This window comes from Ochotona princeps, chromosome 1, assembly GCF_030435755.1.
Source record: "Ochotona princeps isolate mOchPri1 chromosome 1, mOchPri1.hap1, whole genome shotgun sequence".
In the NCBI taxonomy this organism is placed as follows: Eukaryota; Metazoa; Chordata; class Mammalia; order Lagomorpha; family Ochotonidae; genus Ochotona; species Ochotona princeps.
Window position 1 is genome coordinate 86,671,737 of NC_080832.1, and position 19,009 is coordinate 86,690,745.

General features: G+C 34.3%; 1 protein-coding gene across 2 annotated transcripts in view; it reads right to left on the reverse strand.

The window, feature by feature from the left end:
- Positions 1-19,009, reverse strand: part of ADGRB3 (adhesion G protein-coupled receptor B3) — a 726,224-nt gene that overhangs the window by 46,009 nt on the left and 661,206 nt on the right. For both annotated transcript variants that reach the window (XM_004580472.4, XM_004580473.3), the window contains 6 exons: positions 17,986-18,136; positions 15,524-15,593; positions 12,875-12,941; positions 10,652-10,737; positions 5,526-5,624; positions 5,046-5,217 (listed from right to left, as the gene is read on the reverse strand). In XM_004580472.4, coding sequence (XP_004580529.2) covers positions 5,046-5,217; positions 5,526-5,624; positions 10,652-10,737; positions 12,875-12,941; positions 15,524-15,593; positions 17,986-18,136 — 645 coding nt within the window. The remainder of the gene's footprint in view (positions 1-5,045; positions 5,218-5,525; positions 5,625-10,651; positions 10,738-12,874; positions 12,942-15,523; positions 15,594-17,985; positions 18,137-19,009) is intronic.

Consider the following 19,009-nt stretch of genomic DNA (forward strand, 5'->3'; position numbering starts at 1 on the left):
ATTGAACTGAAGGTCAACCCTGTACCCAGTACAACATTCTGTTAGCTCTGTTATGGCCAAGCAGAACAAGGACTAGGCTGGCTTATATGAAGGAATGAATCCAAAATCATTTCTAACTTACCAGAAATCGAGTTGTTATATCTTAATCTTCTAACTTTTAAAAATGAGTTACCATATGACATAACTACATTAGTTTTTACTTCAAACCTTTATTCAACACACACGATAGATATTATTACCAGTTTAGCAATGCCACATTAGGCAAGGTGAAGCGTTCCAGTTCACACATCTGTGTCTGGGAACACTGATGACTCCTCACACAAGCACTGTGCTACCATTCAGGGTCGAGTATAGATTGGGGAGCTCCTGCCAAAGAATTTTGGTTAACAGAAAGCCATGATTAAATGCTAACTGGCAGACATGCCAGAGCCTCTTGATCTCTGTGATAAGCACTGCCTCTGAGAACTTATCCACTGAATTCTTGGGAACACATGCTATCAGCTTTTTCCCTCTTGGTATGGCATTGTTAGCTATTAAAAACAAAGACAATGGTGTCTGGGATTTCAAAACTTGCTTTATGTCTCTTGGTGTCCCTCCTTGTCCAGAGAAGAATCAAACTGTACTATTTACAATAGCTTCCATCCTATGGAAATCATGTCAGTAACCTCTAGCTTTCTTCTTCTGAAACCTTTACTTCCTTAATTTTCCAACCTATATTCTCCTGAACCCCTGTAACACCAAAGTCTCCTAACAGTCATGTCTTCACCTTCATAGACCAGATGAAAATCCTGCCCCATCAGCTATTAAAGGAGAGCACAGATACCTGTTTCAAGGGTCAAGCCTACCTTCCTTGTAAATGGCTGCAATTTAATGTTCACACAACTGCGTTTGAAATGTGCTTGTGCAATACAAACTGTTTACATTGCTGTCTTGTTATTTCACCACTATTGTTACCATTTATTTCTCTAGTTTCCTTGAAGGAGTATTTTAGATTAAATAGATATGAATATGTGCATGTTGCATATATTCATAATCACGTTTATAAATAATTTTATCTGTTTTCCTACTGATAAAATAAAGGAATATAAGCAAGTAACCAACAGGGGAAGTGGGTAGATAAAGGGGCAGTGAAAGAAACAGTTCCTGTTTATTTAAAGTCTTTTGCTGCAAAATAACATCACAGGATTTCAAAGATTTTAGGGACCTTGGGTGGTGCTGTGTGGACCTCCTGCCAGTGCTTGGGAAGGAGAAAGAGGAGCCTGGCCTTGCAATGCATGCCACAGAGCAGCCACAGGATCCTCCCACACAGAATTATCCATTTAAGTGCTTTCCTTTTCCCTTTCAGTTAGTGGAAGGGCTTTATTGTAGCTTATTTAGTATCACAATCTTGTTATTTTCATGGTCTGACATCAAGCTGTAGGATTGTTTTAGAGCCAGGATCAGCCAGAGACAGAGAGGGGAACAAGCAGGAACCAAGAAAGTGGTCTCCTAGCAACAGTAACTACTTCAAAGGTTCCATAACTCTTGTGCAGTTTCAATTTCCATGGCAATGTGGAGAACAGTAAATACTGTATGTTCTTATCTGCTTAATCCAGATGAATTTTAATCAAGAAATGATGCATAAATGACGGAAACACCCATACTTGCTCTATTAGATTTTATCTACTGACTGTTATACATAATCGCTTCAAAGATTTAGATTTTGTTGCTGAAAAATGTGTGGTGATAAATCAGTTTAGGTTTTGAAATTATTCTCACCTCTTCCCCCTCTGTTTGTAGAGAAAAAAAATTTTCACTGAAGAAATTGTATTTTCAGCAATGTACCATTTAAGAAATTTAAGTATTCAGATATCATGTCAGACACAGAACAGATACTTTAGGGTATTCTAAAAAGCATGTCCAATATGCTTTTTGACAATTGGAATATAATTGAATTGGAACAACCAGAGTTATCATCTCTTCCTTCATTCCTGATTTGAAATGATTTTAGTCTTAAAATTGAACTCATTAAACACAAAAGCACTTAGTAAATGAATTAAACTTCAAATATACCACATTCAAAATGTATCTTACTATTTTCTTTTTCCTCTCCAGTAAGGTTCTACTCTTCCGTTATGTACTACTATCTCCTGCACATAAATACCGAACAAGCAAATGCACAAAGCCTTTTAAACTCATTTCAGACCAATCACTAACGAACAAAGAGAACAAATATATTAGTGCCCAATGTGTGCCAATTCACGTTCCAGCTGCTCCAGTTCCCGTTCAGCTCCCTGTCTGTGACCTGGGAAAGCAGTGCAGGATGATCCAATGCCTTGGGACTCTGGACCTGTGTGGAGCTCAGAAGAAGCTCCTGGTTCCTGGCTTCGGATCAGCTTAGCTGTGGCCATTAAGGCCATTTTAGAAGTGAACCAGTGGGATGAAAAATGTCGTTCTTCTCTGTCTTTCTTACTCCCCATAAATCCGATCTGTCTCTTCAATAAAAGTAAATGAATCTTTTTTTAAAAAAAATAATTTTTGTGGGCCCAGGGAGGCACATTAAGCTATGACTCTCGATTTTTGTACAACAAAGGGCTTTGATTTTTCAGGAACAGTATTAGGAATTTTGTAGGAGACTTGCCGTACCATCAAAATCTGCTCTGTGTATTTATAGTAATATTTGAGGGGATTTTTTGAGTGCTGTGCAAGAACATGAAAAGTGAATATGAAAAACTAAAGACTGTTGTGACATAATGCTATGAATTTACCAGATTTAAAATTATTTGAGTTAATCATTGAGAAAGTACCACAACAGGTACAACATTCATAATTTTACTCATTATCAATAGAGAAAACATGTATTTACAGACATCTATTTTAACAGAAGCATTTGTTATATGTTTTGACTTAACTAACTTTAAATCATACTTTGACAGTTAATAGTCCACTTAACTGGTAATGAAAAGTTCTGATGAGATTCAACAATTTTTGTGCCAAGATTTTTCTCATGTAAGCAGCAAAAAAATTGACAGCAAGCCATTATAATACCTGACACTTAAAAACCTGCATATTCTGTCTATAACCTTGACTGTTTAGGGGCTTATTTTTGAAGAAAAAGAGATGCTTGGGGTGGGTGGTTTGGCTTAGTGATTAAGATGTCAGTTAAGCTGTTTGCAACCTGTACTGGAGAGCCTCGATTGGCATCCTGGCTCTGACTTCCAGTTCCATCTTTCAGCTAATGTACACCTGGAGGGCAGCAGAAGATGATCCAAGTACCTGGGGTCCCTTTCACCAATTTGGTAGACCTGGGTTGAGTTTCCAGACCCTGGAAACTGGATCCGGACCCAGATCTGTCCTACCTCTCTCTCTGTTATCTCCCACCCTTCTTTTTTCTCTTCCTCTCCTCCTTTCTCCCTTCCTATCTCTCGAATCAACAACAACAAAGAGAAGCTTGATTAAGGATGGGATATTTAAAAATATCTAACACCTAACATATTAATTTCCCTGAAAATTGCAAGCATTATGTAAAATATCTTTGACAAACTGAAGCAATTCACCCTTGATTGTCAATCAAAGGAGGTTCACGGTTCTAATCACAATCTCGAAGAAGATGGTTATGTTGGCTACCCTAATTTTATTGCTACACACAGTTTTCATATTTTGAAAAAAATCACACTATAACCCATAAAGGTGCAAAAATCATCATGCTTGCACATTTTGTAAAATCTTCTCTTGAAACACATTAGGGATAATAACACAGACCACCCACAAGATAGTTACGGTTGAAGGACATAACCCAATATATCATTCAATTTCCTTTCAACATTTACTACTTTGATCTATAAAGAACCTGATACTTGAGTGAATAGTAACCTTGGCAACTGTACACTGCAGTAGATTTTTTTAAACAATGAGATAGCCTCCATAACTGTAATGTGAAGCCACTCTGTCTTCATCAAAGAATGTTCTTAGAATACACCTTTGGGTTTACTGCTATTTATTGCTGACATCTGTTATCTTGTTGAAATAGCTCAGAAATACTAGTTTTCACATCTGGTAAATCAGGTAAAAACTAATTCAGATACCACTGTGGGAAGTACAAGGTGTCTGCTCCCTTTTACACACACCCCTTTTCAGTATATACATCACAATAACGTTTCAAACAAGCCAAATAATGTAAAATGATATAATTAACTGTTTTCTCAGAACCACTAGCATTGCACTATGACAGCCTATGTTTTAGTCACCACTAATCCACAGAGTAAATATTAACATGACTCAAAAACTTTGCAAATACTGTGTCAGTGCTTGCAAGCATTAAGAATAGTTTTCTCACAGGTGGAAAAGCAACATTTTAACCCTAAACAGTGCAAGTCTGACACTTCTTGCTGTTCTGGATTAATCTGACACTGGTTAGTGTCTCCCCTGACAAAGGACTATTTCTTTCTTCTCTCACTGTTAAAAATAATTCTCAATCATATCTCTGAGAAATGCTATGACTATCAGCCTACTGCTATTGAGGACAGTTACAGCCTATCATACCCCACTATGCACATTTCTGAACATTAACATCTATACTAAAAATTATTACTCTTTAGTAACCTTGAGCATAACTTAATATGGAATCAAAAGAAGTGTTCATTAATCTTCAACAGTTCCTACACCAAATAAAATTAGTTAATATTTGTAAAGAGACGATATGGTATGTAGAGCTTAAGAAATATCATTGTATTATTATTAACTTTTTGTTTTGAAAAAGTGCACCTTTTTCTCTTGGCCTCAAGTTTCTCTAATAGATTACATGCCAATCATTCCACTTGGCTTCTCCTGAATCTTCTCTCCCTGGTTCTTGACACTTGGGGTTGTTTTTCCCTTTCTTCAGTCTCATTTGTTTTAATCTGTCACTTTCAGAGGGTTAGGGCCTTAAAGTTTCCCTTAAGCTCTGATTCATCAATAGTTTCCAGTGGAGGACATTAGCTTTAATATGCAGATCGAGGTATTGAAATCAACAGCATGAGTATTCGCAAGGAAACAGTCATTCAGCTCACTCTCACTGTATTTCTCACCTCTCTCCGAAGAATGCAGTGCACCATGACTATAACAAAACCTTGCAGTGAATCAAAAACAGCAAAAAGTATCTGAAACAATATGGAGCGTTTATCTGTCATAGCCAGAACTGCAGACATCCACGTCAGTGCCAGGAGGGGCAATACCACACAGGAGCTCCAAAGAGATGCCCTATGGAGAAACAGAGAAAGCAACATTACACAGCTGCACAACGTGCCCCAGGACATAACCACACCCCCATTCGACAAATCATTCTTGTATGTGGCACCAAGACCATTAACTTGGAAACCACTAAGCAGATAACATTTGAGTTTGTTTCATAAACTATCCCACATTAATTACAAAGGCAAATACCAATTACAATACTTAAGTATTGCATTAGCTCTAGTATTATCAAACAGAATTTTTTGCATCATAGTATTTTTTCACATGCACTGTAAAAGATTTGTAACAAGAAGATGTAAATGATTGGGACTAACATGGCGTTACTGGCGGTGGTGGCTGACAAAGCTGTTGTTGAAACTACTCCACACTTGGCACATTTGAGCGTCAAACCGCTATGAGGCTCACTCATCTGACTGCAAACAAACAGAACACCCACAAAAAGAACAAAATATTGAATTGTCACCAAAAACGTTGCTGCTGCAAGTTAGCTTTAAAATATGATTTCATGCAGAAAGTATATTTATCAAAAATTAATGTTCTAGGTCAGTTAACAGATGCATTTACACTACATACTATCTTGTAACATTTATGGTCGCTTGTTTTACTCAGTGCTATTTCTATTATTTACACAAGTGTCCCTTGTGTCATTAGATCAAAGTTGTCTAGTATACTGATAAGTTGTTCTTGTATAGATAAACAGTGCAAACCCTTTATTCAGACCTTGATAGTTAAACATGCAAAGACTGGTTTTAAAATGTTCATTGACATTTGCAGAAGGCAAGTAAATTAGTTGAAATCATCTAAATATAAATAAGCATTTATTTTGGAAGTTCAATATAAGAAGTTACATATCTTAGAGTATTCAATTGTGAAACAATAGCTTTTATATAAATAAACTCATATTTTGAAATTCATTATAGCATCAACATATTCGTGTTTTTACATGATCTGAATATAGGGACTGATGAAATTTGATGAAATATCAGTTGATAATAAGGAGTGGAGGGTTTTTTCTGCTTTAATAAAACATAATCATTAGGTAAAAATTTCTTTCTGAACATTTGTTGTAGGCTCCAATCTTACAGCATTTGGAAGGTCTTTGTTGGTCTACAGGATTTTGGCACTAAATCCACATTTCCATTTATAACATCCTACAAGCAAAATCATGCTGCATTAAAAAAGCTTATACACATCCTGTTTTAGAAGAGTGCCCATTGAAAATGATATGTTTATTAGAACATAAATCTATTAAGAAAAACAAATACAAATTACTGGTACCAAAATTCAAACACATTGAAATAGTTTTCTGCAGTAGCTTTCTCTGGTGCATTCCTCATGTTATAGTGTTTTTATGTAAAATGTAATTCTTGTCCTATAGATTTCAACACAATGTTATAGCGACGTGCCTTGCCTTTTCTATAACAAAAATGGCAGAAGAGATAACTAATATTCTTATAATTTAGCATGTTTACATAAGTAAGCATATTTGTGAATAGTGCTCTAATGAGATTATATGCCTGAAAGCTTATAAGGAAGCTTACGAAGCTTATGAAGGAAGCAGATTTATTCGTGGACCTATGAGTAAAATCCAGGCTTTCAGCGTTGGGTGGGGATGCGGGAAGTATGATGTAAAAACTTTCCTAGTTCAAATCAGGCCATGTGGACCAGCCAACCACGTTTCCAAATCTGTCAAAATAATTAATAACCTGTAGTACATCCAGCTGAAGTTTACAAATGCCTCACTGGGCATTTGTTTGAAATGATGTACTCCCAAAGGGAACCCTGACTCGTTATCTCCAAAGTGGTTACCCGTTAGCTAGCTGTCTAACCCCAATCTCATACTAATTTGGATTGTTCTGGCAAATGATGACCACTACTCTAACTATACATTTAATTTTCTTCAATCTTTTAAAAGTCTGATATGATTCATTTTTAAACTACATGGGACAATTTATTATTTTTTTTTTACCACAGAAGATGGGCTACTTAGTATCCATGTTTGGCAAACAGATATCTTTTTCAACTTACAGATACCTTGTTTCTAGCCTCTGAAATAAGATTGAAAAGACAGATTAACCAGAAATAACTTTGAGCATGTGATTTAAGTAAGCATTCTATCCTGAAAATTTGTATTTTAAGTACAAAATTTACTAACAATGAATTTTAAGCTAGTGTTTAAATGCTTATTGCCTGGACTGGAGATCTTTTGAGACTGATTTTTAACCATTTTTTAATACATTCTTGTTTTAACTAGAGTTAGGTGTTAAAAATCAAGCCTGATGCTGACTGGTTGGACACACTTTGCATGTATTTATGATGTGAACGGTGTAGAGAAACAACTGATTTCCTGAACACATAACATCTTTCCTACTTTATTTAATAGACATTAATGTGAAAAATGTGCAGTTTAGATGCTACATGAGTTGTCACACTGAAAATCAAAATATTGTTTCCTTATTATTAAGGAAATTGCCCATTTGTTCCATTTTAGCCTATTTCCACAAGGATGCTAGGTAAGAACATGGGTCCTTTCACTGCTGTGTCTCCAAGTCCTGGTTACTCAGGTGATTAGTGTAATATTATTATAATGCTAGAATATAAGTTATTGTAATAGTATCTTAAAATGCATAGGCTCTAGCTCCTTTCTCAAATATAGGAAAATAAATTATTTGACCAATTTATTATTAGTTCTCTAAAAAATTCATTGGAAATAGAATGTGTCTTCTTCCATTTGGAAAACTCTCATGAGACAGATAATCTTAGCAATTAGTTTCCTTGATCTTAAGTAGATATGATAAAGCAACTTCAAGCCATAGATACAATAAAGCACCACTGCAGAAAATTAGAGAAAATTAAATTTTGTTTAATATGTCCTAAAAGATACAAGTTCTTTTATTTTGTTTTTTTTCCTTTGTAATCACGGTCTATGTAAAATACAGTATTACTTGTAACAAATTGTCCCTTGGTAAATATATTTTCCGCATTAGAATTTAATATGGGTTCGGTATTATAAAACATGTAAGTCAATACTATTTTTTTAAATTTTTATTACATTTATGTATTTTTTTATATACAGAGAGCAAACCCTTTATTCCTTAATAGAAAACAAAAGCTGTGCACTTGACCATATCCTATCATTCATTGTGAAAGATAAGACAGGGAACAAAGAAACAGGCAAAAGGAGAAAGAATCAGGAACATATTTAGTGCTAAATCACACTACAGTTCCAAGAGAAACACTGTGAATACATGTATTTTCAAGCAATCTTAAATTATCAGTTTCACAGTTACAGAGCTAAATTAAGTAATCATTTAGTTCCCTGATACTGTTTATTTAGTTAATTCTTACTGTCCTGTTTTTCACTGAAAAGTTTATTACTATCCCCATTGCTTCTCTGCATCAGTCGGCTTCTAAAAGGGTTCCTCCAACAACACTTTGTAACAGAAAGCGAATTTTAAAATACGTTTATTAGCTTGAAATTGCATCTGATGTTGTAGAAATACTTTCAAAAACCTGGACTCATTAATTTGTTAAGCTGCTTTCTGCTTTTGACAGTGACAAGCATTCTGCCTTTATACAACAGACATTTCTGTTTCTCAACAGTGGCCTTGGAATTAGAGGTTAGTGTAGCTAGTGAGGCAAATTTCATAGCTAAAAATAATTTTAGCATTAGAGATTTGAGCATTCTAGTTGTCCTTTTAAATATGTAGTCTGAAATGAGTATTTTCTAAATTCATAATGTGATGGAGCAAGCTAAGCCAAAGCAAACCACAGTGACACTGAATTTAACAAAACACCAGCATTACACTCACTTTTTGATTACAACTTTTCCTTTCCTTAATGTCTTAGATAGTAGTCACAGATTCTTGATGGATAATCAGAGACCTTTGCTAATAACCTGTCATTTTATTCAACTCAACAATTTCCATTGCTTGTTGCCATTTGCTAGAGACTCTAATGAATATCATATATACATTATATTTCACATCAAAATGCAGAAAAGATAATGCTGCCAATTCAGAAGATGAGGAGACTGAGTACCAGAGAAGTGAAACAAAATGCCCAAATATACACACACAGAGCAAGGAAATTGCAGAGCTGGGTACCAAGAAAGACTCTGCTTCATTTCAAAGATTTATCCTAACCAGTAAAAATCCCATTGTTGTTGTGCAGTTGAGTTTTTGTATACAGTACTTGGTATGATAAACTTATTCTGTAGAGAAATAGCCGAAGGGGTTACATCTTCAAATGCAACCACAGTTGGTGCAGAATAATGAGAGTCACTACATGAAAAGTCATTTCTAAATGGTATAGGAAGCTCAGCATCTCTACCAAGTCCAAGTCTTCCTACCGAAGAAACCATTTCACCTCCAAAAAAAAAAAAAAAGACTTAAAATGGGAAGTGATCTCCCATTTAAAAATTAAATACCAATGTTGTATTTTATACCATTGCAATTTTAATATTTGATATTAATTGACATCAAATTTTTACACTGAAGGCACTTAACTAGTTTTTTACTGGAAAGAAAAATGGGTTAACTTATAAATATTAACATAAATACAAATCACCTATAAATGAAAATACAAATCACCTAAAAATTTCACTGCTAGCTGGTCAAACATTATTAATATAAAATAATGCCATAAATTATGAAAACAAAGGGAATAATTATGAAAGCATGTCTTGAATGAAGGTGTAGTTTAAAAGAAAAGAGAAAGCTATACGCCTCTTTAAAAGAAAAGATGCAAAGGGAAAAATCAAAGGCATTAATATTTCATTCAAGTATCTACAAATTTTTATGAAGTGATGAAGTACGCTGAAAAAGCTGATATCAATTTGCATATGAAACATTCTTAAGTCATTAGACAGAGTGATATTATAATAATAGTGAGATAAAAGTAGATGCTTTTCTAAATGTTAAAGTGGCTAAAATGGACAAGTGAAAATTATGAATAACTCTAGCAAGTTATACACAAAATGTCATAATGAATGAAAACATGTAGCAGGAGTAGTGTTTGATAAGTTATTATTTCAAGTGAAGATTTTTTTCTGATATATTTAATGAATAAAATTTGATTTGCTTATTCCAGTTCAGATCAGGGTTACATACCAACATTGTGTTAATTTATCTGCTGTCCTCGTGGAAATGAATGGGAGGGCACTGAAAACCCTTACTTAAAGAGAAGTATTTTAAATCTAGCATTTTTATCTGACAAGAGGTAATAAGTACAAAAACCCAAATTTTTTTTCTATTAAGTAATTTTTATGTTTTTCATCATACTCTTCAAAAACAGCACATGGCAAACATGAAACTACAGAATTTAGCAGGCACACTCATACAAGTTCCAAGGCACAGTCAAATACGGTCAATGATGATCTGGAATTGGAGAATGGGATTCACTGGTAAAGTTTCTTCAAAATCCACCAATTGCAGCTTACCCGGCTCTGTGTTTGAGCTTTTTATCTAGGATCCCATCTCTGGAAACAAGTTTATTAAATACCAAAATGCCAATCACCATGTTGACCTGTCAAACAGAAACAAAGTTGACCTTTCAATGGTACTGAAGGGAATCAGGACCCTGTTTCTCTGAAAATTCTCTTTAACTTACAATCACTAGAGAGTTGTGTACTCACAATAGTAGGGATGGGCAGCATATTTCTTATATAATTGCGGAAGGAACAATTTAACAGTGGGATGTTACTTCAATGTTCCAAAGAACATTAAGTATATCTTATCTCAAGTTTTGCAGCAAACACTGAATAAAGTAACGTTCAATCTGAAATTTTTCTAAGTCAACCCTGCTTTAAATAAATTGAGTAAATTGGGTTGACCCTATACCCAAGAGCAAAAACACTTTGAATCTCAAGAGTGGGAGGCTTGAGTGATCCCTGGCCACCAAAGGCACTGCAGAATTATCAGCTGTGCACAGCAGGGAGGACCGAACCCCTGAATTCTTCACCTACCACGGGGTGGATAGCATAGTGCTGCACCATGCTTTTCTAAGCAAAAGGGAAAATCTACTCAGTTCACCAGAATCCCTAAAGAGATGGACACTGGCAGCAATTCTTCAAATACAATTCGTGACCATTTATCATTTCCTTTCTAAGATTCTCTTAAGAATATTTAGAAATTCTTTTGCATAAAATAGTGCATATGAAACCAGTTGGAAAATTTTCTCAAGTAAATTTGTAAAACCTTACAAAGATGCACAATGAGGGAAGCTCAAAGAGTTCAGAAAAAAAATGGAACTAAAAGATACATGGATATCTCTTAATCAAGAGAATACTGATTAGTCATTGAATTTCTTATTATTTTAACTACAAGATAATGGATTCCAAGGATTCTACTAATATGCATCTTAATCCTGAGGGAATTTATCATCATTCCAATGACCATTCTTTAGTGTTTCAATTATACACATATCTTTATTTCTTCACATTAGGGCTATGTGTATATTAACTGTGTAGCTTATGAAAATAATCCCATTGATCAAATAAAAATTCAATGCAGCAGACAAAAGTGTGTCTACTACATTTGAATTCCTTGTACTCTTTGCCAATTCTCCTGCGTAGTGTTGTTTGGTTTCCTGATGAATTATGAGCAATTTCTGCTTCCTATTATACCTTTGAGGAGGGAGAAAAAACTTCAGAGTCAGAAAAAAAAAATCACATATCAGAATTGCTGAGAAAGATGTCACATGCTCCCAGCTGTTAAAAACTGTTAAATAAATCAGATTAATTTTTCAGCTAGCAGTCTAATTGCACAGTGGTATGAACCTTTGTATTTCATGCAGATCATTTCTCTTCTCCCTTATTTTCTGCAAAGATTGTTTTGGCAAGCAAAATTAATAACTCAACCAATGGGGGAGAGGTAGAGAGGCAGACAAAGAAAGAAAAAAGGAGGGGCAGATTTAGAAACAGAGAAGGGAAGGGGAAAAGGCAAAGACACAGAAAGAGAGAAAGAGAAGGAAATTCTGCAGACTACTATAACAAAAATGTTTGAATTGGTTTGTGATCCAAAAAGCAAATGCTTCAATTCTTATGCATGACATCTGGCAATGGTTCTCAACTGAGTTTATTTTAACTATCAGGAAGAGAAGTGTATTGAGACTGTTTTTGATCGCTACAACTGGAGGATGCTACTATATGACAGAGGGTGGAGGAGTGGGCTGCTGAACATCTTAAAATACACAGAAAGCTTCAACAACAAAGAAATTTCTATTTCAAAATGTCAGTATCACAGAGCTTGAGAAACCTGCCATATAGATAGACAGATAGATAGATGATAGAGATATTGATATTTGAAAGAAGCAGCCCTAAAGAGATCTTCATAGAAATAAATTTTTAGCCTGTACAGACTGTGTAAAAGTAAAATAATAAATGACGAGCTTCTATACATTAAACAGGTAGCATCATTCTTCATCGGAAATGTGAAATTACTTTAAGAGAAATACCATACTCATTTATTATTCTTCAGTATTCAAAATCAGAATATTTAAAGTAACAAAAGATCGAAAGCAATTGAAATTCAAATCAGAGTAAGTTTGTTAAATTTTAAAATTTCTACAAAATAAGCATGTTATCAAAATTGTCACTCTAACTGATCAAAGTTTTTGTTGTTGTTGATGTTAAGAAAATAAAATAGCTGATTTTCATGTTTACCAGGACAACAGCAGCTGCGGGTCCAACAAAAGCATAGAGTAGTCCTCCTTCAAGAGACAGCCAGCAGCTGAAAAGAATATTAGATAAAAACTAACAAAAATTAATTATAAGTATTAGATCAATAAACAGTGCTTCATATATAACCTTGATTACATGGTTAGTCTTGGAATTTTGGCATAGTTCAAAGATTCATAATTTTTAAAAATGTAGAAAACACGGAATAAGTTAAAATTCAATCATTTCATGAGTGAGAAATACTACTTACCTCTCCCTAAAAAGAATCTTTAATCTGAAGGGTTAACCTTCAGATAGTAGAAAGACTTTATTTAAAACCCTTTTACAGTGAGATCTCTATATTTTATTACAAGGATGGCCATATTTAAGTTAAATATGCAGAACACATGCATATAAACAAATGCATATATAAGCTACTAAACAATTATAAAATATTATTATGACTAATTTTACAGTATTACATATAAAACCAAATTAATGCTCAATATCAACAATAAACTTACATATACATAATTTATTTAAAATATAAAAACCCCTCTGAGAAAGTGAACTGAATTGCTCAAAACATAGAATGGAATCTACTTTTAATTTTACATTGCGTCTGAAGTTGTGAGCTTAGTAACATGTGTATATATTTCCTTTTCAATCTGCATAATTAAAACATGCTTTGGAACAATCATTTCCTTTGATTAATAATATCAGCATTCACAGTATCCTGAATTAAGTTTTCCTTTGAGGAACAACAATATGCTTGAGACTAATATAACCATATTTTAATGAAATAGCAGTGTGCTTTTACACCAGGCATTTAATTGCTCTTCCTTGAGCCCACTGAGATTTCAGGAGAAACGTAAAAAAGGCAGTCACTGCATAGAATGAACTGTCTTGTAATTTTCTTCCTATATTAATAGGAAAATTCACTACAGATACGTTTTTTGATAAAACTAAATACAAGAATGTTTGTTTCTGTAATAAAGTTCACCAAGAGATGTGGGTTTGCCTTGATAGAGAGGTGATGATCAATTTGCATGAAAACATTCTTTCTCTCATAGAACAGGGAAACAAACAGGGTAAGAGAGACTTCGCAGAGTGGTATATTTACATATACACGACCCAGGAAACTTATCTGTAGCAAAATGTGAGTGACTATTGTTTTTGTTTTTGTATTGCGGATGCAAACTCATACCCATTATTTCAAGCAACTGTTTTTTCTTTGTATTTGACCCATTCCGTACTTTCTTTGCCTACAGAATCAGCAAGTTGCCTTTAAGCAGAATCCTTGATATCTGCTGTTTCACAGTTGTTTTAATAAAGTGTTCTTTATTGATGCTAGTTGTGGTTCTGTTTTTGAAATAAAATTCTCAGAGAAAAAAGAACTTAGTCTGACAGAACACATATTTTGGTATTTCTGAGATGATCAGTGAATGTTTCCTATATTTTGTGTAAGTTATTCTTACAGCTGAGATTTTCTTTATCTTTTTAAGTAATAATAACAAAGGTATAGTATATCTTTTAAGTTATTTTACACTATTATCAAGAAAAGCTAGTTATAAAATCAATTCGTTATTCATGGCATTGTATTCAACTTATAAACTCCTTGAAAATATGAACTGTGACATCTACAATCCTACTTCTTTCCATATTTCCATCACAGTGATGTTAAATAGTGAATTCCAGCTAAAATAATCCTATTGCAGAAAGCAATAAAAATAACAGTGCTATAGTTCTATTACGCAGGGTACCAGAATTTTTCTTTCAGCAGTACATACTTCACAAGAACAGCAAGTGCTATAACATTAGGTTTTAAACCTCTTTAGATATTTCGCTTGGTTGTGCAGGTGCAGAGATATCTCTTTGCATGCTCCCAATTTGGATGAACAAATCAGACAGCCTAATTAAGTGGGATTAAATCCAAGGATGATTAAACAGAACATCACATTTTGAAATTTATGCCTTTAATAAGCGGCACATCTCTTGCATCATTTTTAGTTATCTCTGGAAATTTAAGAACACACACAGTAAAATATAAAATGTCATTGTTTTAAATTTGATTAAATGTAAACCTAACTATAGAGACTGCCACAGAATTTATCATCATTTCAGGCATAAATGGGTTGGCATTAAAGAGCCTTTCCTCTTTTCTAATTTCTTCCACAGCCCAAGAATTTTCTGATTCAGAACCTGTCAGTTCCCTAATTTACAAATTTTCATATTATTACCCCAACATAGCAACAAAATTTGAGTCATTGTAGCAAAAGCTGGCTAATAACAATCTAAATTATCATCAATAAAATTATAATATCAGAGCTGAATTATTCTGAAGAAAAACATATCAGTATTTATCTAGTTCTAAAATATTTTTGACACTGAACATGCATACTGAAATTGGAATATTTAAAACACTGTATTGGCCTTACCATGAAATGGGATATTAAAGCAAGGATTCTAAAGAGTGATATGGTCTTTATTCCTTAAACCTTGTGTACCTACACAGTCTTATCATTCCTCAGTAAGGTTAATATTGTTAATGACTCCATAACAAAACGCAGGACATCTGGAGTGCCAAACAAGACTCATCAACATTTCCTTATGTGCTTATTTACTAGCATGGTTCATCATTCTGGATGGACTTACTAGTGATCAGTGCCATATCCTTTCGTCCTGGTGAAGCCTACTGATGTGGCCACTACTAATGCTGGTAAACCTGCAAGAGAAACAATGTCAGATTTCATAGCCAGCTGTAACCCCTGGGCAGTGACCTGAGAAAAGCCAGGGCACACTCCACATGCTTAAAACAGAGCAGCCACTTCGGAATGGCTTACTTCATAAACTGTATTCCCATTATAAAATTTCTTTCAGTACAAAAATATGAGAAGGACAGCTGGATTTTTAACTTAGTTCACTTCTCTGATGTTGCTAGGTTACCACCATATTTGGCATGGGTTTCCAGGGAAGTAATAACAGAGAATTAGCATATCTTAGTTATTTTTTTCCCTAGGGGTTTACTCTGTTATGAAGGGAATTTATAGTTATAAAGTCAGAAAGGCAAAACCACAGGTTCTGGTGTGACTGAATATCAAAGAAGTGCAACATTCAGTGGGCCACATATTGACTCTCATCAAATTGTACGTTTCATTTATCTCTTTCTTGATTACCTAATTGAACAAGAATGTGGGAACAGGGAATTCAATGACCTGTTTACCTGATTCAATTCTGACCTAACATGGTTTGGTACACACTTTTGTAAATCACACTTAGCTCTTTCAAGTTTACTGAAACCTCATTGTATTTTGGTCAACAGAACTTCTCCTAATTTATACTATTTACAGTTTTCTCAGTGTTCATGCTTTCTACTCAGAAAGATCTTTGCCTTTCAGGTTGAAAAATTTATCATGCCATTTCCTTTGCCCATCTCATTTCTTTTACATTTTCTCATGAAGGAATTCATCACCACTCCAAAGACCATTTGTCAGTGTTTCAATTATATGTTATCTTTATTATGTGTGTATTAACTTTGTAGTTTAGGTAACTAATTAAATTGATTAAAAAATACAATGCAACAACAACAAAAAAGAGCCTATGAGTTTTGCTGTTCTCTGTGTGTTGTGATCCTTTCCTACTGACATCATGTCACTTCTTGAGGTTTAACAACAGGAACTAGACAGAGCATTCCATTTTTAAAAAAAACACTGGTAATCACATTTATAACAAATTCTGTGTTGATCTCTGCCTCCTTCTCTACTTTTTTTTCCTTCATCATGCAGGTAATTTTTGACTTTTTTATTGATGGGTTATATTAGATGATATGATATCAAATCTAAAAATTATACCTATAAATTGTACTGTACATGCAGTAAGATATTATGATGTAAACAATGAGTCAGAAATTCATGAGAAACTGATTGTATATGATCACCTGAGATTGTTAATGTCCTCCTTGTCACTGTTATTACTACCACTCATGGGTAACCATGATCTAGTCTGTACTATACTCCCATTTGAACCACATGGGTCATACTCTAGCATTAATTTCTACAGGAAGATATTGGACACTCTTCTGTGCCACGCTAGGGTCACATTGATGCCTCTACTACAAGTTCAACAACATCATGGAGATGAAGACTCACTATTTCATTTCATTTCATTTTTTTTCTTTCTTTTTTCCCTCTCAACCTGAAGGGGACTGTACCTAAGGGGGAGTTTAATGGAAGCGCAGCGGAAATAAATATGTCTACAGGCAAAAGAAAAAATTATGTCCTGGATTACAATTGAGGAATTAATACTCTTATTACATGGAATTGGACATAAATTTCTTTACTGAATTCGTTGTGTTGCAGTGTTCCGTAATGCAATACATATACCACTATTCCAAATACCCGTAGGAAATCTTATAATCCAGGCACCAGAAGTTTGAGTTTTTACTACTCATAGTTGCTTGGTTTCATTTTATTGTGCTTTAGGTAAAGATATATTTAATTTCTTTGAAACTCAGAGACAGGGAGTGACAGAGACAGCCTGTCTCTCTGTTCTATCTATTGTCTCACCCCCCAAATGGCAGCAATGATGGCCCAGGAACTGCCTTCCAAGACAGAGCAGTAGGTAGCTGGAAACAAAGTAGAAGAGCCAGGATTTCAGCTGACATAGTGATATGAATCCCAAATGGTGGCTTAAATTACTGCATTCTAAAAGCTGCTCAATGAAGACTTCTTTTAAAATATGTTTTAAGATTTCTGGGATTCTTTATAATTGTCTTGAAGGGAGTGTATATCTACTGAATTGTCATTCTTTGAACTATTTACATTTTTGTATTTTCCAAAAGCATTAGCAGAAAGTCACTTTGTCTATTTATATCTCAGGTCTCATCTTATAGCACATGGGCACTGTTGATGAACTGAGTACTACATGGGTATTCAATACATATTTCCTTTTAAAGTTCAAATAACAAATGGATGTTCAAAATTGATCATTTCCATATTTTTCCTCTTCCATGTATCAAATCAAAGTAGCCTGAGGATGATCACTCTCTACTGTTTCAAAGTTTAATTGCCCAACATTATTTTAACAATAATGTGAGAGTATTGGATTAATATGCTTACCCCATCCAAGGCACAGAAAGCGCTTCCGTATAAGCCGTGTTCTAATTTTTCCAGTCACAGCCATATAGGATTGCCACGCCTCAGTCAAAACCCAACAGAATGAAGCCAGGAAGAAAAAGTGCAAAAATGCAGTAGTAGTTGTACAGATACTCTGTGGAAACAAAAAACAATTCCCACTGAGCCTAGGAGGGAACTCATATGGCCTTCAGGAACTGTTAGTATCTGACTTGCTGCCTAATTTCACATACTTACCTCTTCCCAGGGACAAATAATTATTTACAGAATGAGAAATGGTGTAGTCCTTATGCTGTGCACAAAATCTACAACAGAATAATGTGTGTTCTAATTGTACCTGAGTTTAATTTTTTTAATCATGAGAACCCTGAATATAAATTTTAAATGCAAGGGAAATTAAAATTACCATGTTCCTGGAATTTTATCCTTGAAATATGAGAATGGTCCTTTATTTGATTTACACTATGGATAGCCTGCATAATTATTTTGGTTACATTCTTTATCCTTCCTTTGTAACCAAGACTACTTCTTTGTTGTTTAAATTGCATTGATATTGACGTTACATTTGCAAGCACAATAGCTTTTCAAAAGGGAAATTTTTTCTGCTTTTATATATGTTGTATTTGTGTAATAGTCAAGGTATAATAGCAAGGTACAAAATGAGGTTGGCTAATAGCCTAGCACAAAACTAACATGTATTTTAAAGCATTTAATGAACTGTTATTGTGTTATTGCATTGTAATGTGCGTCTTAATCAGATCATTTTGAAAAGCTAATCAAGTAACAGGTAATGCACAGCAATGATTTCAGATACCTTTCTTTTTGCAACTTAATCACTTTGAAGTGCCAACCATTAGTTATGACCAGTGTGCAAAAAAACCAGCAGCCTCATTTTGGTAAGGGCTGCCACTGACTTCACTGTTGGTTTAATTTCTTGGTGTAAATTTTGCTTAACTGCAAGCCTTAAGAAAATAAAAGCAAGAACAGAATTGCTTCCTTTGTACGTCTC